This window comes from Nerophis lumbriciformis, linkage group LG20 (assembly GCF_033978685.3).
Source record: "Nerophis lumbriciformis linkage group LG20, RoL_Nlum_v2.1, whole genome shotgun sequence".
NCBI lineage: Eukaryota > Metazoa > Chordata > Actinopteri > Syngnathiformes > Syngnathidae > Nerophis > Nerophis lumbriciformis.
In genome coordinates this window covers 30020001-30045000 of record NC_084567.2, presented here as the reverse complement: position 1 = coordinate 30045000, position 25000 = coordinate 30020001, and the positions used below count along the sequence as shown (strand labels likewise).

The window sequence follows — 25000 nt, the reverse complement described above, 5'->3', positions numbered from 1 at the left end:
AGCGTTTTCTGATGTTATTATTGAAACTGCTGTCCGGGACGTGGATGCAGACGACTGTAACAACCTAGTGTGCTGCAGTGAATATGTGAAGGACATCTACAAGTACATGCGCCAGCTGGAGGTGAGGACCATTTAAGGCAGGGCTCACAGACACGTAGCTCACAAACAAATATTTGCTTAAATGCTCGGGATGATCCTATATTGACATCAGTAAGTATAGGATATGTGATAATTTCTGATAATGCTGCCAGTTTATTTGTGCAAAGCTGGATAGCCAGTTAACATCTAAATGTCCTCCCAATAAGCACACAGGTTTGGTCTTTTCTTGTGGTTTCGTAAAGGAAATTATAAAAGGTAAACATGGTAGGTTATTGCTGGGATGTTACTGACATCGCATCAGGCTCACGTCCCGCCCAATGAATATGCGTGGTGGTCAAGCCAGCTCTGTTTTCAATGGGTACCGTATTTTCCGCACTATAAGCCGCCCCGTGTTATTAGCCGCACCTTCAATGAATGGCATATTTCAAAACTTTGTTCACCTATAAGCCGCCCCGGGTTATAAGCCGCGCCTACGCTGCGCTAAAGGGAATGTCAAAAAAACAGTCAGATAGGTCAGTCAAACTTTAATAATATATTACAAACCAGCGTTCTAACAACTCTGTTCACCCCCAAAATGTAATGTGCAAATGTGCAATCACAAAAATAGTAACACTCAAATTAGTGCAGAGCAATAGCAACATCAATAACTCAACGTTGCTCGAACGTTAATGTCACACAACACACAAAATAAACATTTAAAGCTCACTTTCTGAAGTTAGTCCTCATCCATAAATCCCTCAAATTCTTCTTCGGTGTCTGAATTAAAAAGTTGGGCGAATACGGCATCCAAAATGGCCGTCTCCGTCTTGTCGAAGTCATCAGAGTCAGTGTCGCTGTTGTTGTCCAGCAGTTCCGTGAATCCTGCCTTCCGGAAAGCTCGGACCACAGTTGAGACCGATATATCCGCCCAGGCATTTACAATCCACTGGCAGATGTTGGCGTATGTCGTCCGGCGCTGTCTCCCTGTCTTAGTGGCGCAGGTCATCTTGTTGCTTCCTCTACCTACGCACCATTTATGTTCAATTCTCTTGCTGCTGCTCTATTTCCGTGTTCTACTGCGTGACTTATTGCCTTGAGTTTGAATTCTGCGTTGTACGCGTGTCTCTTAATAGGAGCCATTTTGTGGTCTTTACAGATGTAAACACACAAATGAAATGAAACGTAATATCCGCGCGCTTCTTCTTCTACGGGGGCGGGTGCTTACCTTGGCGGTTGCTTACCGTAGAAGAAGCGCTTCCTCTTCTACGGGGAAAAAAGATGGCGGCTGTTTACCGTAGTTGTGAGACCTAAACTTTATGAAAATGAATCTTAATATTAATCCATATATAAAGCGCACCGGGTTATAAGCCGCACTGTCAGCTTTTGAGAAAATTTGTGGTTTTTAGGTGCGGCTAATAGTGCGGAAAATACGGTACTTTGTGCCATTTAGCCTTTCGTGAAGAAAAAATGCCATATGCTTGGGTTTTCAGCTGTACGAATCGTTCAAATGTAAAAATTTATAAATGTAAAAAAGCTAAACGTTTCTTCAGAGTTCCCTGAGAGGTAATAAAAAAAATAAGAGTGAAACATTTTTCAAAACGACGACAAAAGTACCGTATTTTTCGGATTATGAATCAGTTTTTTCATAGGGGGTGCGATTTATACGCTGGAGCGATTTATGTGTGAAATTAACACATTACGACGCATTGTCTACCTTTTGGAGTTGGCAGAGTTTAGAAGCGACACCGAGGAAGATTTAATCGGATTTAGTGATTAGGAGTGACAGATTGTTTGGTGAACGTATAGCATTTTCTATATGTTATAGTTATTTGAATGACTCTTACCATATGTTACGTTAACCTACCAGGTATGTTCTCAGTTCGTTATTTATGCGTCATATAACGTACACTTATTCAGCCTGTTCACTATTTATTTATTTTAAATTGCCTTTCAAATGTCTTTTCTTGGTGTTGGATTTTATCAAATACATTTCCCCAAAAAATGCGACTTATACTCTAGTGCAGGGGTGCTCACACTTTTTCTGCAGGTGAGCTACTTTTCAATTGATCAAGTCGTGGGGATCTACCTCATTCATATATATAATTTATATTTACTTATTTATGAAATGTATGTTTTTGTTAACAAGTTAAAGGTGTTTAATGATAATACAAGCATGTTTAATACATATAGTTAATATTGTTAACAAGTTAAAGGTGTTTAAAGATAATACAAGCATGTTTAACACATATAGTTAATATTAACAAATTAAAGGTGTTTAATGATAATACAAGCATGTTTAACACATAGTTAATATTGTTAATAAATTAAAGGTGTTTAATGATAATACAAGCATGTTTAATACATATAGTTAATATTGTTAACAAGTTAAAGGTGTTTAATGATAATACAAGCATGTTTAACACATAGTGAATATTGTTAATAAATTAAAGGTGTTTAATGATAATACAAGAATGTTTAATACATATAGTTAATATTGTTAACAACTTAAAGGTGTTTAAAGATAATACAAGCATGTTTAACACATATAGATTCCTTTTTTTCATGAAGACAAGAAGATAAGTTGGTGTATTACCTGATTCTGATGACTTGCATTGATTGCAATCAGACAGTAGTGCTGATACGTCCACATTTTCGAATGGAGGAGAAAAAAAGTCCTCCTTTCTGTCCAATACCACATGAAAGCGGTTGGTTTTTGGCATCTTATTTGTCCAGCTTCCATATTCCTTTGTATACACTTTACAAGAAATACATTGTCGGCAAACTCCGTAGCTTGCTAGCTTGTGCGCGCCAGCTTTCTGAAACGCTTATTTTGTTAGCGCAACTGTGCAGTCGGTCTTTGGAGTTTTGACGACAGGTACGGCGCCAGAGTCTGTTGAAATAAAGTGTTTCTCGCCTTCCAGTCGGTAATTTTAATGAGCTGGCAGCAGCCAGCGTCATCTCAGAAGACCCTCGGGTGCCGTGAATGTCAATCAAGTGACGAAAGTGACGTCATAGTGAAGATTTATGATCGCTCATTTTTAGGACTATTTTTTTAATGCCTGGCTGGTGATCGACTGACACACCCTCCGAGATCGACCGGTAGCTCGCGATCGACGTAATGAGCACCCCTGCTCTAGTGCGACTTATGTTTTTTTTTCCTTCTTTATTATGCATTTTCGGCCGGTGCGATTTATACTCCGGAGCCCATTTATAATCTGAAAAATACGGTAGCTCACACTCGAGTCCAAGGTAGCAGAATCGACAAATGCATGAGTTTGCAGTAAACTCTTCATTAAAGGTTTGTATGGTATACTTGACGTTTATTTCCCGTTTAAGTATTCTCTTGATATTTGTATTAAACACATTTGCTACAAGTGGTAAGAAGAGCACCTACTTGGCAACTCTTAAAAGTAAATGTGAGCATGACCTAAAAGGGTTAAGCTTTTACCAAAGGCAGCAATCATAAATGGAACTTTCAGCACACACAATGTTGACGTCTAGTTATATTTTGATAAAGATGGGGACGGGGGGGGGGGGAACACTACGCGCAGATGGCACGTGCAACAGCAACAAACATCGGTAGATGTTAAGTCATGAAACTCAACCATACTGAGCAAAAACGATGCATATTTATCAAGGAACATTTTTATCAATGTCCTTGACCCAGTCTCCCACAAATTGTAGACCTCCATGCTTTTTCAAGTTTGACTGTTTTGTCTTTTAGAATGGCGTCTGAAAACGGTACCGACGTATGTCCTTTATCACTCGACAAATCTTTTTGTTGAAGTATAGGGATCTATTTCATTGCGAAGTTAGATTTTGTATTTTTGCTCTTATCTACTTTTTGCATAAATATTTAATTAAGCCTCTTTTGTACTCTGTAAGCTTGTTGTACAACAGCCATCTTGGCTTTGTTGATCACTGTTGTTTTTCACTTCCGCGAAGAAGTCACGTGTCCGAATACAAGTACCGTATTTTCCGCACCATAAGGCGCCCTGGGTTAAAAGCCGCGCCTTCAATGAACGGCATATTTCAAAACTTTGTCCACCTATAAGCCGCCCGGTGTTGTAAGCCGCATCTAACTGCGCTAAAGGAATGTCAAAAAAACAGTCAGATAGGTCAGTCAAACTTTAATAATATATTAAAAACCAGCGTTCTAACAACTCTGTTCACTCCCAAAATGTACGCAAATGTGCAATCACAAACATAGTAAAATTCAAAATAGTGCAGAGCAATAGCAACATAATGTTGCTCGAACGTTAATGTCACAACACACAAAATAAACAACACTCACTTTCTGAAGTTATTCTTCATTCATAAATCCCTCGAATTATTCTCCTTCGTTGTCCGAATTGAAAAGTTGGGCGAATGTGGGATCCAAAATGTCGTCTGGCGCTGTCTCCCTGCCTCCCTGTCTTGGTGAACGTCACGTGTGTTCGCCTTCTGTCATCCACTGTTCCCACGCAGTTAGCAGTCTAGCTTCGAATGCCCTGTTGACACCAATATCTAGCGGCTGGAGGTCTTTTGTCAATCCACCCGGAATGACGGCGAGTATTGAATTAAGCGCGTAAGCGTGTCTCTTAATGTGATGTTATGAGCTAGCAAATATAACTACACTACCCAGCATGCAACGATAGTGACGAGCATGCGCGGTAGCCCTGAGAAGCGTTGTTGTATGCTGGGAGTTAGAATGTGGTTATGAGCACGCTGTGAGTAAACGTTGAGAACTCAGTTAACACGCCTCGTCTGCATTATTTATAATTAGACAGACAACACACTTAATAGGAGCCATTTTGGGGTCTTTACATAAACACACAAATGGAAATGAAACGTCACATATCCCAGCATGCACCGCGCGCTTCTTCTACGGGGAAAAAAGATGGCGGCTGTTTACCGAAGTTGCGAGACCGAAACTTTATGAAAATGAATCTTAATATTTATCCATATATAAAGCGCACCGGGTTATAAGGTGCACTGTCAGCTTTTGAGAAAATTTGTGGTTTTTAGGTGCACCTTATAGTGCGGAAAATACGGTAATAGGCTACTAGGAGCTAACAGCTACACAACTCAATGTGTAATAAGTGTCCTTAATTGAACACAATTGCAGTCTAAAACAGACCATTTGTTAATATAAACAGGTAACAAATCCAATCAATGTATTTATAGTGCGTGCTGTTGACAGTTTAACAAAATAACCACAAAATAAAACTACCGGTAGTTTGATTTTGATGAGATATTGTTAGTTTCTCTTTACATCGTTTGGTCAAAACCAAGTTAATAGTACACTAAACAAAAACGCCTATTTCATGTGTAGGCTTTTACCCTAAAATATGTATTACCTGAATTTGTAAATGTTAAATCAATAACAAGAAATAAAAATAGTTCATATACCGTTATTACCCTTTGTGCCAAACTACCGATATACGAATGGGCCCAGCCACTACACCACATCATACATTATTTTATCCTTTCTATTAATCTACTTAATGTCTGCTGTAATGCGCTTCCATCTACATGTCAAACTTAACTAAGCACTTATTTCTTGTGTTCCTTGCTTAGCAAACAGCATGTCATTTTATCTGCAGTAAGGCAAAATAGACTGTCATAATTGTCGTGTCACTGCATTAATTGGCTACTTAATTCCAACGCTGGCTTACTTTTCGCTTGTTATTTCACAGCCAAGTCTTTGACTCTCTTCCAACCAGGTTTCTTTTGTGCTGGAGGGGGGGAAAAAGTACTTAATGTGGGCAAAGGAGGTTGGAAGACTCACACGGCGTAAAGTTAGATGTTATTGTTGGTAGTAATGTCAAAAGATTTTGGCTAGTATACACTGGCTTGAACAAGAAATGCATTATCTTAAAATACCTTTTTTCTTCCACTTTCCCTCCTTACTTTTGCCGGTGTCAACTCCTTGAGGTGCGGGACCAGCTAACATGCGATTTTAAATGTGCTTTTTTCCCAAAATGAAGCAATGAACGTTTTTGATATTTGAGCTGTTTTTTAAACTTGGTATAGCCAATAGTATGTAAATAATAGACTATTTACGGTATATCCATTCATACAATATATCATTTAAATTTGTTTTCATGTAAAAAAAAAAAGGGGTGGGGGGTTTCACTAAACCTATTTTGAAGGTGTAGTGGCGTTTACATGTAGGAGAAACCCGGATTAAGAATATGGCTGAAACAGTTGGCCATACTCTATACACGACTTTGAGCTTTTTGAGTTTACTGCCATCCAGTGCTTAAGTATGTACCGTATTTGCCGCACTATAAGACGCACCTAAAAACCTCCAATTTTCTCAAAAGCTGACAGTGTGCCTTATAATCCGGTGCGCCTTATATATGGACCAATATTGAGCCACAACAGGTCTAGCAACTATGGGATGCATAACGTAACCCCAGCCTCTACTGTAGCGTCTATTCTGTGCGCCTTATAATGCAGTGCACCTTATAATGCGGTGCGCCTTATATATGAACAGTTTTAAAATAGGCCATTCATTGAAGGTGCGCCTTATAATCCGGTGCGCCTTATAGTGCGGAAAATACGGTAAGCCAGTGTAAAACATCAAAAGAATGTTTTTTTGTTGTTGTTGAAATCCTGTGCTATTTGTGGTTAATTTTACAAGAAAACTTTTTTCTTTTTCTTTTTTTAATCGTTTATTTGATATTATTGTGGGGGGAAAAGTCAAGATTTTGCAACTTTCAGAAAAAGCTAATTCAACTGCAAAAATAACAAAGCCCTTGAAATCATGACACAATGGAGAAAAAAAAGGCGTTTGAAAGACTGACAAAGTTTCTTCTTAGGCTGACCAGAATGTTCGCGCTGCTTACCTCCAAGGCCAGGAGGTGACGGGTAGCATGCGTGCGATACTTGTAGACTGGCTAGTCCAAGTCAACCTCAAGTTTCGCCTGCTGCAGGAGACCATGTACATGACTGTGGCAATAATTGACCGTTTTCTTCAGGCAAGTACTTTTGCTTTTATTGCTTATCACCAGTAAGGTCTTTTGAATAACATTCTTTGACCACCCACAGGAACAGCCGGTCGTCAAGAAGAAGCTGCAACTGGTCGGAGTCACAGCCATGTTCCTCGCATCAAAGTACGAGGAAATGTACCCGCCAGAGATCTCCGACTTTGCCTTTGTGACTGACAGGGCGTACACCACTGCTCAGATCCGAGAGATGGAGATGACCATTCTGCGGGTGCTCAAATTCCAGCTGGGTCGCCCTCTTCCTCTGCACTTCCTCCGAAGAGCCTCAAAGATTTATGAAGTTTGTAGCAGAATTTTCACCTGCAAGACTTCTGCTGTGCTCCATCATTAACACCGCTGTCTGCAGGTAACTGCAGAGCAACACACGCTGGCCAAATACTTGCTGGAGCTGACCATGGTGGATTATGAAATGGTTCACTTGCCACCTTCACTGGTGGCGTGTAGTGCATTGGCGCTAACACTGAAGCTACTGGACGCTGGAGAATGGGTGAGCGCTAAACTCGTAGTTGACAGTTTGTGTGATTGTTGCTGTGGTTACAAGGCTGCTAGAGGGTGCCAACTTTCAAACATGATGCAAGCATTGTATCCTGCCCTCTTTGAAGGGGCAGACACTTTTTGCACAGTCATTGCAGTGCAGGCAACTTCTTGGGGTGGCTGAGGTTTGTGTTGAAGACAGTGTTTGTAGGGCACTTTCCTCCTGCATGATCGACACCATTATTTACGCTGTAAGCTCAGTGGAAGTTTGTTAGACAACGTCATGGACCATATTGAGCAATGTGGTTTACATACAATATGTCCACTTTCATTTATTACAAGTAATAAAACGTAAATGCCTTACTGGCCTATCAAGGAGGAAATTGGCAAGTTTGGCATCAGATGAGAAAAATCTTCTCCGCCTTCAATCATCTCCCATCTTTCAAAGGCATCCCCGATAAAATCCAAAATTTGTTCCTGGCTTTGTGATGAATAAGTTGAGAATCGTAACGACGCTTTTTAGATTTACTAAGGTCTGACATATTTAGTAACTTTACCAGTGGCAGTAGCTAGACAAAGATGGCGGTGCGTAACTGGCAACCTGGATGTGACACACTCAGACTTATCGGTCAAACGGTAGAGATTTCGGGGCTGTAAATCTAATTTTGAAATGAGCTTATCCCGGCTGAACTACGGTTATAGAGGTATTCGAAAATAACATTAATTGCTTTTTGACATATAGGGCCATTAAATGATGACTTGACATGCAATTCTTACATATGGCTCATAAGTTTAAGCATAATCATTTTGTTAATGTATCAATAAGTGCATTGTGCTTGTGCAAGGTACTTTTTTTGAAACCTTTTATTTTGTTAGTGCAGTTAAACTGGATGTGGCGCATCGTGCTATTGTGAAGGGTGGGGTGAGTGTTGTGCTGTTCTCAGCTTGAGTAAAGCAGCGCCTCACTTGGAGGGAGAATTATTGTTACATGGATGATTTCATTACAACACACACAAATGGTTTGCTCTTGACTTGTAGATTAGTCTGTTTCAAATGACCGTCCCGATATTCAATATCATGTGTGTCGGTAATAAATTAACGCTATTGGACACATTACTTTCCCAAACAAGTTTCTTCTCCTCACAAACCTGATATTTTGCGTTTATCAGCGGATTTGGTTTTATTGGTCAATTATGTGGCTCTGTCCGGTTATGTGATTGTGGAAATCATGCCTTACCTTTTTTTTGTTGCGGAGTTTAGGTTTTGATTAGGCTGTGGTGACATAGTGTCATCCCAAACTTCTCTTGGCCTTTCTTTCCTCACTCAGTCACTCCATCTGTTTCGTTAAAATCTCCGGAATATGTATGTTCTGCCCATTATAGATTAAAATTTGATTGATTGCACTAATTTACAGTTATTATGCATTGACTTAAAATTGTCTAAGGGATGTATTGCTTTTGCATTTACTGTAATTAACAATTTTACATTTTAATTGACACTACACACACTGGTGGTAGAATAAGCTTAAAAGGTCAAACGGAATTAAAACTTTCTTTTTTATATTGGTATTTTACTTGTTTATTCATTACTAATTTATATCCGTAAAATAAAAACAAATTTTAAGTTGAGTTTCTGTTGTACGATACTAGTTTTCAAATTACTGAATAATCATGATTACAATGCCAATCAAAATGTATGTTTCCATAGATGTCCAGTCCTACCTCTATGCTGCATCCTGGGCTATAATACAGATGAACAGGGAGGTGTCAAATGAAACCCTAGTTCCATTGTCCAGTTTTGAAAGACTATGAAAATTAGCTTGTGATTCATGACTAAACTTTTTTTTTTTTTTTAATATACCAAACCATTTAATCAGTTTTTTAAATTATCAAAACAAGAACTTATGGCTGAAGACTATCACAATGTGTTGTATATTGGTCTTTTTTTTTTCTCTTTTGACCTATCAAAAATATGACCAGGAGAAAAGTATATTAAATTTAAACAGGTTTTATTTAAAACATAACCTTTTGAATATAATGCTCTCAGCTATCAAGACCGAGGAAATGTCAACACATGATAATGCTGTCAACGTTTATTAAAAAAAAAAGAATAATGCCTACATATGTCACTCACTGGTGTCTCGTACATGCAAGAAGTGTATACAGTCCCAGAGAAGCAATAATTTAGTCATGTTATGGTGGAATATACCTTCAATGACAGGTAATGTTAGCTGGGCAAACACAAAGTTAAGTACATCAGTGGTCCCCAACTTTTGTATTTTATTTTTTAAATTTTTTTTAGCCAAGGACGTGTTTGATGTAGGCATTTTCAGGGACTGGCTTTCCACTTGAGGCAGATAAATACAGTAAAAATAAGTGCAACTCACTAATGCTGAATTGCAATGAGATGGAACTCAGCCTTTGGCTACAATGTCACATTTATGTTTTGTTCATTAGTGTGCCTTGTATTGTCACAAAGTTATAACAAATGGCAACTTCCTATGAGTTGTATTGTACATCTATACGTTAAAGTACCAATGATTGTCACACACACTAGGTGTGGTGAAATTTGTCCTCTGCATTTGACCCATCCCCTTGTTCACCCCCTGGGAGGTGAGGGGGCAGTGGGCAGCAGCGGTGCCGTGTCCGGGAATCATTTTTGGTGATTTAACCCCCAATTCCAACCCTTGTTGCTGAGTGCCAAACAGGGAGGTAATGGGTCCCATTTTTATAGTCTTTGATATGACTCGGCCGGGGTTTGAACTCACAACCTGCCGATCTCAGGGTGGACACTCTAACCACTAGGCCACTGAAACAAACTTATTGGTGTGTCTAGTTGGACAGGCGAAAGTTAAGTCGGAGAAAATGCAATTTAATGTTTCTGTGCGGCCCGGTAGCAAATGCGTCATGTACCGTCTCCGGACCGATGGTTGGGGACCCCTGCTCTACATTATTGGGTGCTAAAAGCTGTAAAAAGACGGGCTATAATGCTTACAACACATTAGGACGTTGGCACCCTTTAGGCATCCATGTAAAGGTTGCAAACACTATTTTGAAAAGAAGTTGAACTCCTATTGCTGGCTCCAACTTTCGCTGAATTAAATTAGTTAGCATCCTGTTTGTTTTGATACAAAGTGTAAAACTACTTGCAAGCTCTGCAGAGCTTCAAAATAAACTCTCCAACAGAGTGGTCAGTTTAAAAAATTATTTTAGATTTCATGTATGCAAGCGCTTTCTGTCAAGATTTTCAACCAAAATGAGTGCAGCAGCTTTAAGATGATACAATGAAGACTAACGCCAAATGCTTAAAACTTTACTGTTTTGCTTCTTGACCAGACCTGGGCAAATTAAGGCCCGGGGGCCACATGCGGCCCGTTAAGCTTTTCAATCTGGCCCGCCGGACATGCCCACATTTTTTTTAGATCTTTAGGATGGAAAGTGTAGCTGCCATTATGATGTGCAGTGTTTTCTAATTACTGTACGTTTTTAACTATACAAAGTATTTCAATTTCTTTGGAATCTGCGCTTTTGCATGATATACTAGTTACTATGGTAATCTAATTAGTTACTATGGTAATCGACGTTACAGCAGCTCAGACGAGGCACCAAGCAGTGTGGGCGGGGAGCGTTTCCACAGACGTGGAAGGAGATTTTCACAAACTTCTAAAGCTTAGTGATGTATCAGATTGTAGGAGGGTTTATTTTGTACCCTTTGCGTTCATATTTCACTGTCTGTTGCATTTTTGTTGCGTTTCAGTTGATTGTAAAATATGTCGATCGAAAAAGGGTGACGTTCGTATTTTGTCAATATTCAGTGTTTTATCTTTCGTAGTAAAATTCCATTACATTTTTTTAAGGCGGTCTGTCATAACGTTTTTAGCATTCAATCAGACATTGTGAGGTTTTGTATTAGTGTTCCTAAAAATAGATATACCGGCCCCAGACATATTTTTTTCCTCTAAATGTGGCCCCTGAGTTATAATTGCCCAGGCCTGGTCTAGACCAAAGTTTCAGATGAATTTTCACACTGTTTAATTTTGTGTTGTTGGACTTTAATCAAATGACACCCTTAAGTGGATGACAAATGTATTTCTTTTTTTAATTGTCAGGATGTGACGCTGCAGCACCACATGGATTACAGCAGTGACACTTTGATGCCCGTCATGGCTCACATTGCCAAGAACATTGTGAAGGTCAATGAAGGGAAAACCAAACATTTGGTAAGAAGTTGAGTTTAGTTATTTGAGACTTTTATTTGAGACTTACATTTTTGCTGTGACTGCAGGCTGTCAAAGGAAAGTATTCAACCTCGAAGCAGATGAAGATTGCGCTGATTCCGCAGCTCAAGTCGTCGTTGGTAAAAGAACTTTCAATGCAGCTCACACAATGAGCACTTTTTTGTTGCTCATCTTGTACAAAACTGTCCAATGTTCTTAATATTTGTAGATTTTTTTAAAGCTTTTATTGCAACTTCTTTTTAATCATGTGACTTTAATCTTCCTTGAAAACTTGTAGTCTGAGGTGAAAATTAAACTTTTTTTTCTCAAGTTTTTAATCAGCTCAACCATTGCATCATTTGTATTTATGCTTTTAATTTCATTTGTATATGGTTTTGTACACAATGTTAACGTTCTTACCTCTAGAGGGTGCCATTAGATTGGCTTAGGTTTGGATGGTGAAAGTTGATGCATGTCAGTCTTCTGCCTGCAGAGTGCTTTTCATGACATTGTGAAGAAATAAGAAAACGGCGAGCAGTACTATTTTTATTTTTTTTTATTTTTTTTGTGATAAATCCTTGCATTACTAGTATTGCCAGTAATGCTTTTTGTGCCTTAACATTTTTAACCCACTAAAAAAAAAAAAAGAGACAAAATACATTGAGTGCTGCTTGGGTGTTTCTCTAGTGCTTTTCAGTTTAAGGATCCAAGTGAAACTTATAAGAAATCTGAGGCACTATAAGGGATAAAGATTAGAACTCTTAAACGGTGAATATCTTTACATTTAAAATACTTCAATGCCATCAGTTTTAAATATGCTTCAGTGGAAATTTTGCTCCAATTACATTTGATATTGTCTGCATGTGTTTCTGTCCTTTAAAACAAATGTCAAACTCAAGGCCCGCGGGCCACATCTGGCCCTCCCGGTTATTTTATATGGCCCACAAAAGCCTGGAAAAATACCTTTATTTTCTTACTAAAGGTATGAGGGGTTTTTTCCTAGTTTGACAGAGGGGGGAAAAAGTTGTGTCCGATATTACAACAAATATATTTAACTTTTTTGGTCAAAATCCAAATATTTAATATCTGCTTAACTTATGATTTTGACGCAAGTTATCCATGAAATTGTACACTATAAAAATGACAAAGAAAGTTAGGGAGTTTTATTTTATTTTTTTAAATCAGCAGATTACTGTAAGTTGGAAAAACAATGACTGTAAAATTCTGAGCTGTCCTTTTTTTTTTCTTTTCTTTTTTTTTTAACTAAAGTCATGGTTGATTTTATGGTACCACATTTATATGATAAACTGGCAACAGAGTTGCCAAAATAAAATTAAACAGTGGTACTGTTTTTATTTACAGTAATATGTTGTAAAAATAAAAACACTATATATATTACAGTAAGTCTGGCAACTAATCTGCTGGTTTTTCTGTGAAAACTGGTAAAATACACTTTTTTTTTAACTATTTATATTAAAAAAAAAAAGGAAATATTTAAATTTCATAGGCAAATTCATTAGTTACAAGCGGCCCTCTAATGGCAGCTATGACTTGTGTGGCTCTCAATGAAAACAAGTTTGACACCCCTGCTCTAAAAGTACCGGTATATATATTTAGAAAATGTACACCAGTGATATTAAAATTATTTTGGGGGCTAAATTTCCAGAAAGCTCAGGACTAGGTTTATCCCGTAAAACTCCTTAGGTAGTAAACATTTGATTTTAGTCCATTTTGTCAGTGAGTGCTCTGCTTTTTTCTAAAAATGTTTTGCAAAAAATCTAGCCAAAGATCCTTGAAGACAGCACTTTGTGTTTTTAAGAATTTTCTTCAAATATGCAAGTCACAAGTTTTGTTAATTTGAGTACCGGGATAAAAAAATTAATAAAATAGGCTCGATGATAAATTAGAACACAATGGACTTAATGATTGATCTGTTAACATGACAGTGTTCCTTGTATTTATCACTTCCGTTGTGACCTCAGGGTATCAGTCGAGCTCCATCTGTCCCACCGTTCCCTTGGGGTCGCCCCAGAAAGCCTTTTATAGGGATGACCACCTGCTGTGAGGCTGTGGTCATCAGATCATTTCCCAAAGGGTTATGGGTACTAGGTTGAATGCAGTGTTCAATAAACATTGTAATGTTTGGACATTGTCTGAACATTGAACAAAATGTTATTTATAAAACATGACAAGAGCTTTTTGTTGAAACAAACTGCAGGTAATCAAAACAAATAATGAAATAAAGTATTGACTAGATGTACACTAAAAAATTACCGGGATTTTACAGCATAAAAAGTATTTTGTCAGTAAAATATCAAACTTTACATTACAACTGACTAAAAATACACAACCATATTTGAAAGTATTTATTGGGGCGGTATAGCTCGGTTAGTAGAGCGGCCGTCCCAGCAACTTGAGGGTTGCAGGTTCGATCCCCGCTTCCGCCATCCTAGTCACTGCTGTTGTGTCCTTGGGCAAGACACTTTACCCACCCACACTGGTTTAAATGTAACTTAGATATTGGGTTTCACTATGTAAAGCGCTTTGAGTCACTAGAGAAAAGCGCTAAAAAAATATAATTCACTTCACTTATTTCATAACAAAATACTAATCTTAGTTGTCCCTAGTAATACCACAAATTACTGTCAATTCAAACATTCGTCCTTTAAGGGCTTCCGTAGACTATGCTGCACACTCTTGTACAATATCCATCCATCTTCTTCTGCTTATCAGAGGTCGGGTTGCGGGGGCAGCAGCCTATGCAGGGAAGCCCAGACTTCCCTCTCCCCAACTACCTCGTCCAGCTCTTCCCGGGGAATGTTTATTTTGAACATGTAGTCACAATATGATACAATTTACATAATCTAATTTTTCTTTACATCTCTGGAAAAAAAGGAAGAATCAAAGCCTATTTAATCATACTCTTTTTCCAACTACTGACATTTCCACTTCCTGTTGTCATTTTGTAACAATTTACATCAATGAAATACAACACGGCCCTGCGATGAGGTGGCGACTTGTCCAGGGTGTACCCCGCCTTCTGCCCGATTGTAGCTGGATGGATGGAAATACAACACTTCTCTAATAGGTGGCAGTTTGCTTTCAAAAAAAATAATTTTAACAAAATTACAGTTGAGAAGCGACATGTAGTTGTGAACTGAAAATAATTGCTTTAATATTTTACATTAAATCACTAAATGTTAACGCAATATGCTGTGACTATAAAATGTTTAATGCAGATTTAGATTAGATGAATTAATGACATATTTATGTATTTAATTTCAGTTATAATAGACACATTAGGGTGATTATTTGAAGATTCAAGCATATACTTAATTTTGGCCCATCTGACCCCCAGACCAATGTTCTATTTTCAGCTTTATTTGTATTTTCTTGTAAAATGGACCTGGTCAGCACTGAGGCCGACAAAGAATGATATTTTGGCTTTTAGCCTTCCAAGAATTCCAGAGATTGTTGAGGATCAGTCGGGATCTTCTTTCCAGTCCAAACATTGGCTTGCAAAAAGCAGACTTTCTAACAAATATTCCTTTCTGACCTCTTCTAGAAATTCTGCTAGTATTTATCCAAGAAAGACAAAGTCCAACCTAAGAGCCACACAAGCACTTCTAATGTTTATGTAAGGCTGGCAAAGTGCATTCAATAAGACCAGATTCATTTACATGAGTTCACAAGTAATCATGTGACTGCTAAACTTTTATAATCTTTGATTTGATGTGTGATTAACAAATAAGTTATTGCGAAGTTTCAGTGTAGATAACTAAATAAACATGTTTGACAATATCTCTTTATTCTAGGGCAGAATTTTCAACTAAATTGTTTTGGGGGCCACATTTCCAGAAAGCTCAGTACTGGGGTGGCTGGGCTTCTCCCTTCACTATTAATTTATATATTCTGGAGAATGAGCTTACTCTAGAGTAGATATTTTAATGTACCGTAGTCTACTTTATCAGAGTTAGTGTTTTATACTGTATGTCTTCTCTGAGACAGTCATTTTTTTAAAGAGCTATTGCAAGGAATTTAAGGATTTCAATATCTACGATTCGTAATATAATTAAAAGGTTCAGAGAATTTGGAGAAATCACTGCACGTAAGCGGCTAAGCCCGTGACCTTGGATCCCTCAGGCGGTACTGCATCAAAAACTTACATCAGTGTGTAAAGGTTATCACCACATGGGCTCAGGAACCCTTCAGAAAACCACTGTCAGTAACGACAGTTTTTCGCTACATCTGTAAGTGCAAGTTAAAACTCTACTATGCAAAGCGAAAGCCATTTATCAACACCCAGAAATGTTACCGGCTTTGCTGGGCCCGGGCTCATCTAAGATGGACTGATAAAGTGTTCTGTGGTCTGACGAGTCCACATTTAAAATTGTTTTTGGAAACTCTGGACGTTGTGTCCTCAGGACCAAAGAGGAAAAGAACAATCTGGACTGGTATAGGTGCAAAGTTCAAAAGCCAGCATCTGTGATGGTATGGGAGTGTATTAGTGCTATTGTATAAATGCTTCTGGTCACAACACAAACTAAACCCAATTAAAACTGATCCATAACCTTACTGTGTTCACCCCAAACTGGGAAAAAAACAACCAAACCTAATACCAGTGAAGTTGGCATGTTTTGTACATCGTAAATAGAAACAGAATACAATGATTTGCTAATCCGTATGGGGGTGTATTAGTGCCCAAGGCATGGGTAACTTACACATCTGTGAAGACACCATTAATGCTGAAAGGTACATACAGGTTTTGGAGCAACATATGTTGCCATCCAAGCAACATCTTTTTCATGGACGCCCCTGCTTATTTCAGCAAGACAATGCCAAGCCACGTGTTACAAAGCGTGGTTTAGTAGTAAACCACGCTGGCCTGCCTGTAGTCCAGACCTGTCTCCCATTGAAAATGTGTGGCACATTATGAAGCCTAAAATACCACAAAGTAACCAGATCATTAACTTACTGCGTTAAGCACTTGATTTAATTAATTATTGTGACCATTGTGACCCAAAAAAATGAACATTAATTCAAAAGCAAAACCCTGTCATAAGGTTAGTGTTTTTCATACCTGCCATTGTTCTCTGAGTAATTTCACTCGCTCAAACCTTTTACAACAGGGGTGTCAAACGTTCGGCCCGCGTTAGACCAGTTGACAGGTTTTATCAGGCCTGTGGGATGAGATTGCTAAGTATAAAAATAAGCCGAAATGTTTTGAATGAACCAAACTGCTGTTCTAAATGTGTCCAGTAGATGTTGCAATAGCAATTATTTGTATCTGTAGATGATGCTACATATGTAAAAAAATAAAAATAAACCACGTTAGTGCACCAGTCGAGGAAAATGAGCAAACTACATAAATAACAACCTGTAATTTGATTTTGATATTTTTTTATCTTGATAGATTGAAAATTAACACCAATGAGTTTATGAACAACTGATGAACATTATCACATCATTTATTCAAAAAGTATAAATAATGACAAATAAAGATAGAATACTATTAACCGCAACATGTAAGTGTAAAAAAACCATACATTTTTAAACAAACAAAAACAATCCAAAATTGTCTTTATTTTTAAGTTATCGTGCCGGGATTTTACCAGTCCGGGGCCCATTTGGGAGTAGATTTTTCTCCATGTGGCCCCCGATCCAAAATTAGTTTAACACAGCTGTTTCACAACATTCCACACTACAAAATAATACAAGTATGTACTACAGGGGTGTCAAACTTATAAAAATGAGTCTAAATTTTTAAATGAAACAAACTGCTGTTCTAAATGTGTCCACTAGATGTCGCAATAGCAATTCTTTGTATCTTTGTAGATGATGCTACATATGTAAAAAAAAATAAACCACATGATGTTAGTGCACCAGTCGAGGAAAATGATCAAACTACATAAATAAAATCCTGTAATTTGATTTTGATATTTTTTTTTTATCTTGATAGATTGAAAATTAACACTGAGTTGATGAACAACTGATGAACATGATCACAAAATGTGTTCAAAAAATATAAATAATGACAAATAAAGATAGAATACTATTAACCGCAACGTGTAAGTGTAAAAAAAATAAAAACATACATTTTCAAGCAAAGAAAACAATCTGAAGTTGTCTTTATTTTGAAGTTATGTGCAGGGATTTTACCATTTATCTCCATGTGGCCCCTGATCCAAAATTAGTTTGACACAGCTGTTTCACAACATTCCACACTACAAAATAATACAAGTATGTACTACAGGGGTGTCAAACGTATAAAAATGAGTCGAAATTTTTGATTGAAACAAACTACTGTTCTAAATGTGTCCACTAGATGTCGCAATAGCAATTCTTTGCATCTTTGTAGATGATGCTACATATGTAAAAAAAAAAATAAACCACATGATGTCAGTGCACCAGTCGAGGAAAATGATCAAACTCCATAAATAAAATCCTGTAATTTGATTTTGATATTATTTTTTTATCTTGATAGATTGAAAATGAACACTAATGAGTTGATGAACAACTGATGAACATGATCACAAAATGTGTTAAAAAAAATATAAATAACGACAAATAAAGATAGAATACTATTAACCGCAGCGAGTAAGTGTAAAAAAAATAAAAACATACATTTTCAAGCAAAGAAAACAGTCTGAAGTTGTATTTATTTTTAAGTTATGTGCAGGGATTTTACCATTTTTCTCCATGTGGCCCCTGATCCAAAATTAGTTTAACACAGCTGTTTCACAACATTCCACACTACAAACTAATACAAGTATGTACTACAGGGGTGTCAAACGTATAAAAATGAGCCGAAATTTTTGAATGAAACAAACTGCTGTTCTAAATGTGTCCACTAGATGTCGCAATAGCAATTCTTTGTAGATGATGCTACATCATACTTGCCAACCCTCCCGAATTTTATGGGAGACTCCCGAAATTCAGCGCCTCTCCCGAAAACCTCCCGGGACAAATATTCTCCCGAAAATCTCCCGATTTTCAGCCGGAGGTCCATGCGGACCTGAGTGAGGACAGCCTTTTTTCACAACGGGAGGACAACAGGGTGACTAAATCATCCAGACTAGAGATAGATTGTATTATTATGTTTATCTTACCTAAAAATAAATATATTTATTAATTAAAAAAAACAAAAAACATTTTTACTATATTTTGCTAAAAACATCAAAATTAATTGTATTTTTATTTGTATTTTTTCTGACTCCTTATTACATCCAGCCATAGAATTATACATTAAAATAAACATATCGGAAATAATTAATTTTAAATTATCATAATAATTCATTTAAAATGACCATATTTAATTATTAAAATAATTGCTGGTTTATCAACAACTTTAGCATTTTATTCATTACATTTTGAAGCTCTCAGAAGCCAAGTTATGTTATATTCCTTAATATTTATTTATGCAAGTTTGAAGTATCAATTATCTAAACACAGTTTTGTTTGCATATTTTCAGGATATATATATATATATGTATATATATATATATATATATATATATATATATGAAATACTTCACTTGGTGAATTCTAGCTGTCAATATACTCCTCCCCTCTTAACCACGCCCCCAACCACGCTCCCCGCCCCCCACCTCCCGAAATCGGAGGTTTCAAGGTTGGCAAGTATGTGCTACATATTTTAAAAAAAATAAACCACATGATATTAGTGCACCAGTCGAGGAAAATGAGCAAACTACATAAATAACATCCTGTAATTTGATATTGAATTTTTATTTTATTTTGATGGATTAAAAATGAACACCAATGATGAACATTATCACAAAATGTATTCAGAAAGTATAAATAACGACACATAAAGATAGAATGCTATTAACCGCAACATGTAAGTGTAAAAAAACCCATACATTTTTAAACAAAGAAAACAATCTGAAGTTGTCTTTATTGTTAAGTTATCGTGCCGTGATTTTACCAGTCCGGGCCCACTTGGGAGTCGATTTTTCTCCATGTGGCCCCCGATCCGAAAGGAGTTTGACACCCCTGTTTTACAACTTTCCATACTGCAAAATGATACCAGTATGTACTATGTTTTGTACTGATATCGTTTGACTTAATATCTATATCGGCCAATCCTGAAAGCCCCAATATTAATATAATATCAGAAGTGTATCAGCTGGTCAGGATGCAGTATATTATTATTTATTATTATTATTATTATTAAATAATCACTGATTCATGATGTTGTTTTTTTGTGTTTTGATTGTCACTTCTTTAACAAATGTTTTGGTTTTAAACAATAACGTGTTGATTTACGGATCACGCAATGACAGTTTTTAATAATAACTCCATATTGTTTTGCTGAGTAACGCCATGACTTTGTGAAGGTTGTGAATGAATGGGAGTCCAAGCAGAGTCTGCTGGTGTCGTGTTGTAATCTGAGCCGGGGCTCTTGGATCCGAGCAGACTCCTGAGTGGTGATAAATCTTCGGTGGGTTTGGGGGAAGGGAAAAAAAGGATGCTGACACGTTAAAAAGCAACATTCTTGTCTGCATCAGACGTAGACAATGATAGAGACGCCATTGGTAGCTGAATACACTTATAAAGATGTATAATAGGCAATTGTATTGTTGTGTTGTTTCCATCTTGACTGGAATGTCATTTTCCAATCTTGTATATTCACGAGTTGTTGTGGCTTTGTGGTGTAACTGTGCATATTTGTATGGATTACGTTTGATTCTCGGTTCTAAGCTCAGATGGATGCTTCTGGTCACAACACAACTAAACCCGATCAAAACTGATCCATAAACTTGCAGTGTTTACCCCAAACTGGAAAAAAATACAAAACCCAAAACCAGTGAAGTTGGCAGGTTACGTAAATCGTAAATACAAACAGAATACAATGATTTGCTAATCCCTATGGTGGTGTATTAGTGCCCAAGACATGGGTAACTTACACATCTGTGAAGGCACCATTAATGCTGAAAGGTACATACAAGTTTTGGAGCAACATATGTTGCCATCCAAGCAACGTTATCATGGACGCCCCTGCTTATTTCAGCAAGACAATGTGTAGCGCGTGAGCAAATTCTCCAACAGTTTAAGAACAACATTTCTCAACGAGCTATTGCAAGGAATTTAGGGATTTCACCATCTACGGTCCGTAATGTCATCAAAAGGTTCAGCGAATCTGGAGAAATCACTGCACAGCGGCTAAGCCCGTGACCTTCGATCCCTCAGGCGGTACTGCATCAAAAACCGACATCAGTGTGTAAAGGATATCACCACATGGGCTCAGGAACACTTCCGAAAACCACTGTCAATAACTACAGTTTGTCGCTACATCTGTAAGTGCAAGTTAAAACTCTACTATGCAGAGCGAAAGCCATTTATCAACAACACCCAGAAACGTTGCCGGCTTCGCTGGGCCCGAGCTCATCTAAGATGGACTGATGCAAAGTGGAAAAGTGTTCTGTGGTCTGACGAGTCCACATTTCCAATTGTTTTTGAAAACTGTGTACGTGGTGTCCTCTGGAAAAAAGAGGAAAAGAACCATCCGGATTGTTATAGGCGCAAAAGTTCAAAAGCCAACATCTGTGATGGTATGGGGGTGTATTAGTCGCCAAGGAATGGGTAACTTATACATCTGTGAAGGCACCAATAATGCTGAAAGGTACATACAGGTTTTGGAGCAACATATGTTGCCATCCAAGCAACGTTATCATGGACGCCCCTGCTTATTTCAGCAAGACAATGCCAAGCCACGTGTTACAACAGCGTGGCTTCATAGTAAAAGAGTGCGGGTACTAGACTGGCCTGCCTGTAGTCCAGACCTGTCTCCCATTGAAAATGTGTGGCGCATTATGAAGCCTAAAATACCACAAGGGAGACCCTGGACTGTTGAACAACTTAAGCTGTACATCAAGCAAGAATGGGAAATAATTCCACCTGAAAAGCTTCAAAAATTGGTCTCCTCAGCTAACCAAAAGTTTACTGTGTGTTGTTAAAAGGAAAGGCCATGTAACACAGTGGTAAAAATGCTGTTGCTGCCATTAAATTCTAAGTTAATGATCATTTGCAAAAAAAAAATCAGTTTCTCAGTTCGAACATTAAATATTTAGTCTTTGCAGTCTATTCAATTGAATATAAGTTGAAAAGGATTTGCAAATCATTGTATTCTGTTTTTATTTACAAATTACACAATGTGCCAACTTCACTGGTTTTGGGCTTTTGTACATTTTGGTGCTAAAACACAAATTTATGGAAGAGGCCTTAAAATCAGTGTGAATTCGTATCATGCATGACGTTTTACACTTTGAGAAGACACATTAGGGATAGTAATAAAGGGATTCATGCACTCGACAGGAGGGATACTTTATTGTCATTGGCTTGCACAAGTACCACAAAACTAAATTTAGCCAGTCCAGGAATTCACAATGTCGCAGTTGTGCCAATTCATGCAAATTCAACCATTACTGACAGGTCAGCGGTAATCACTCTCACACTTGTGGACACCTCAGAGCAGGGTTATTGAACTGGCGGCCTGTGAATGACATCATACCAACCCCTGAGTTCAGTTCAATACTTGGAAGACAAACATTTTTGCTGCAAATTCCTAAAACACAAAAGTGCTCCTGTTGTATAGAGGAACCACTGTAAACCCATTTTCAGATCCTTGCATTGACATTTTAACCTTGCTAGTGAGGTGTACTTCTGGTCTTGTCATCCTTGTCCGGACAAAAGGATGACACGGCAGTGCGGCTGGATCAAAAGAGACGTTGGAGACGCTTTGCTGAACAAAAAGTTGCTTTATTACAAGCGAGTGTCATTATACAGGACTGCAGTACCTGGAGGAGGTCAAGTAAAAAAAAAATGAGCCACTCCTAACTTGGAGAAGTCAAACCATCTGTTTTATATTCCTGCTTCGAGTGTGTGTGTGTGTGTGTGTGTGTGTGTGTGTGTGTGTGTGTGTGTGTGTGTGTGTGTGTGTGTGTGTGTGTGTGTGCTAAGTCAGGACAGCACATCCTGACCATAAAAGGAGATGTTTGCGTGTAAGTGTTTGGAAAACAACTGCTTTAAGTCATAGCTTTAATTTTGGCTTTGAGCTAGACAGGTAGTCTCTTCTCAAGGATAGGGCTATCACTTTTGCATTCCAAAGTCCCAATTAGGGCCTCTTTCCTATGAGACGTGATCCAATCCACCTGCAAATATCAAACTAAGGGACCTTATTGTCAGGTTTGTCACTGACAGTTCAGTTAGGTTTTTCCTGTCTTTGTTTCCTGTCAGCGCTCTTATTTTGGTTATTTCCTGATTATCTCCCTGAGTGCTTTGTCCCCTCAGCTGTGGCTGATTGGCACCTGGCCACACCTGGTGTCAATCAGCCAGCTGCTATTTGAACCTGCCTTCCTCTCCAGTCAGTGCTGGATTATTGTCACTACTACCTGTCATAATACTTGTCGTTGTAGCTCTGTCTACTTTTGTTCACTCTGCTCATGTCGTAGTTCCTTCGTGTCACAGTAAGTGTTTTTGTTTCTTGTCGACAGTTAGCCTTTGTGCTATTTTAGTTCATAGCCAAGTTTGTTCTCCGCCTTGTGCGCGCCTTTTGTTTGTACCCTTTTGTTTGGTTTTTTTGCTATAGTGTTAAATTAAATCATGTTTTCCTGGACAAAGCCTGCCATCCCTGCATCTTGGGGTTCGTCACCAACATACTCTGACACTTATCTTATTATGTGCTCAAATTTGAAATACCGCTATTTAATTGCACTTGGTGGTTTGCTTTCTCCAAGATGAATATAAACATTCACTATATGCAAAACATAATATGAGTTAATTAATTCACTTCCCTGGCAAACATAGAACACTGGGGGCCAAACTTGCCATTTACATACCTCGGCATTTCTTAAGGCAGTGTTTTTCAACCTTTTTGGAGCCAAGGCACATTTTTGTTCATTGAACAGAAAACATTAAAAATGTAAACTCGTTAGTGGATATTGACAGTAAAAAGTCATTGTTGCAATTGTTTGATATGAATTCAAACCATATCCAACCATGCAACCTGTTTTTGGGTGTTTTCCTGTGTGTAGTGTCTTGTGCTCTTATTTTGGTGGCTTTTCCTGTTTTGTTGGTATTTTCCTGTAGCAGTTTCATGTCTTCCGTTGAACGCTATTCCCCGCACCTGCTTTGTTTTAGCAATTAAGACTATTTCAGTTGTGCGGACGCTATCCTTCTTTGTGTGGAAATTGTTGATTGTCATGTCATGTACGGATGTACTTTGTGGACGCCGTCTGCTCCATACGCTGTAAGTCTTTGCTGTCGTCCAGCATTCTGTTTTTGTTTACTTTGTAGCCAGTTCAGTTTTAGTTTCGTTTTCCTTAGCCATCATTAAGCTTCAATGCCTTTTTTAGGGGGCACTCACCCTTTGTTTATTTTTGGTTTAAGCATTAGATACAACGTTTACAAAGCGATTAGCTACCTGCTGCCACCTACTGATATGGAAGAGTATTACACGGTTACTCTGCCGAGCTCTAGACGGCACCGACACTCAACAACGGCACTTTATTTGCAAATTATAGTTACTGGTTTGCATAAAATATTTTTAACCCAAATACGTTAAAAATAGGTGCCGCGGCACACTGGCACAGTGGTTGAAAAACACGGCCTTGATAGTTGAGGCTGTGTTGACGTATTATTTGTCCAAGTGGGAAAAAAGTGTATATATGTGTTTGTGTGTGTGTGTATATATATATATATATATATATATATATATATATATATATATATATATATATATATATATATATATATATATATATATATATATATATATATATATATATATATATATATATATATATATGTGTATATGTATATGTATATGTGTATATGTATATGTATGTATATATATATGTGTATATGTATATATATATGTATATATATATATATATACACGTGTATATATATATGTATATATTTACATAAATGTGTATATATGTGTGTGTGTGTGTGTATATATGTATGTATATATGTATATAAATGTGTATAATGTGTGTCTGTGTGTGTGTATATATATGTATGTATATATGTACATAAATGTGTATATATATGTGTGTGTGTGTGTGTGTATATATGTATGTATATATATACATACATGTGTATATATATGTGTGTGTGTGTGTGTGTGTATATGGTTGTATATATGTACATACATGTGTATATATATGTGTGTGTGTGTGTGTGTGTATATGTATGTATATATGTACATAAATGTGTA

At 37.5% G+C, this 25000-nt stretch overlaps 1 protein-coding gene across 1 annotated transcript in view; it reads left to right on the top strand.

Moving 5' to 3' along the window:
• Positions 1–12107, top strand: part of ccnb1 (cyclin B1) — a 20268-nt gene extending 8161 nt beyond the window's left edge. Inside the window, exons 4-9 of the mRNA XM_061981065.2 lie at positions 1–121; positions 6885–7037; positions 7108–7350; positions 7417–7557; positions 11653–11763; positions 11829–12107. The exon at positions 1–121 is cut by the window's left edge and continues 68 nt beyond it. Coding sequence (XP_061837049.2) covers positions 1–121; positions 6885–7037; positions 7108–7350; positions 7417–7557; positions 11653–11763; positions 11829–11933 — 874 coding nt within the window. The 3' untranslated portion in view covers positions 11934–12107. The remainder of the gene's footprint in view (positions 122–6884; positions 7038–7107; positions 7351–7416; positions 7558–11652; positions 11764–11828) is intronic.
• Positions 12108–25000: the final 12893 nt, after the last annotated feature.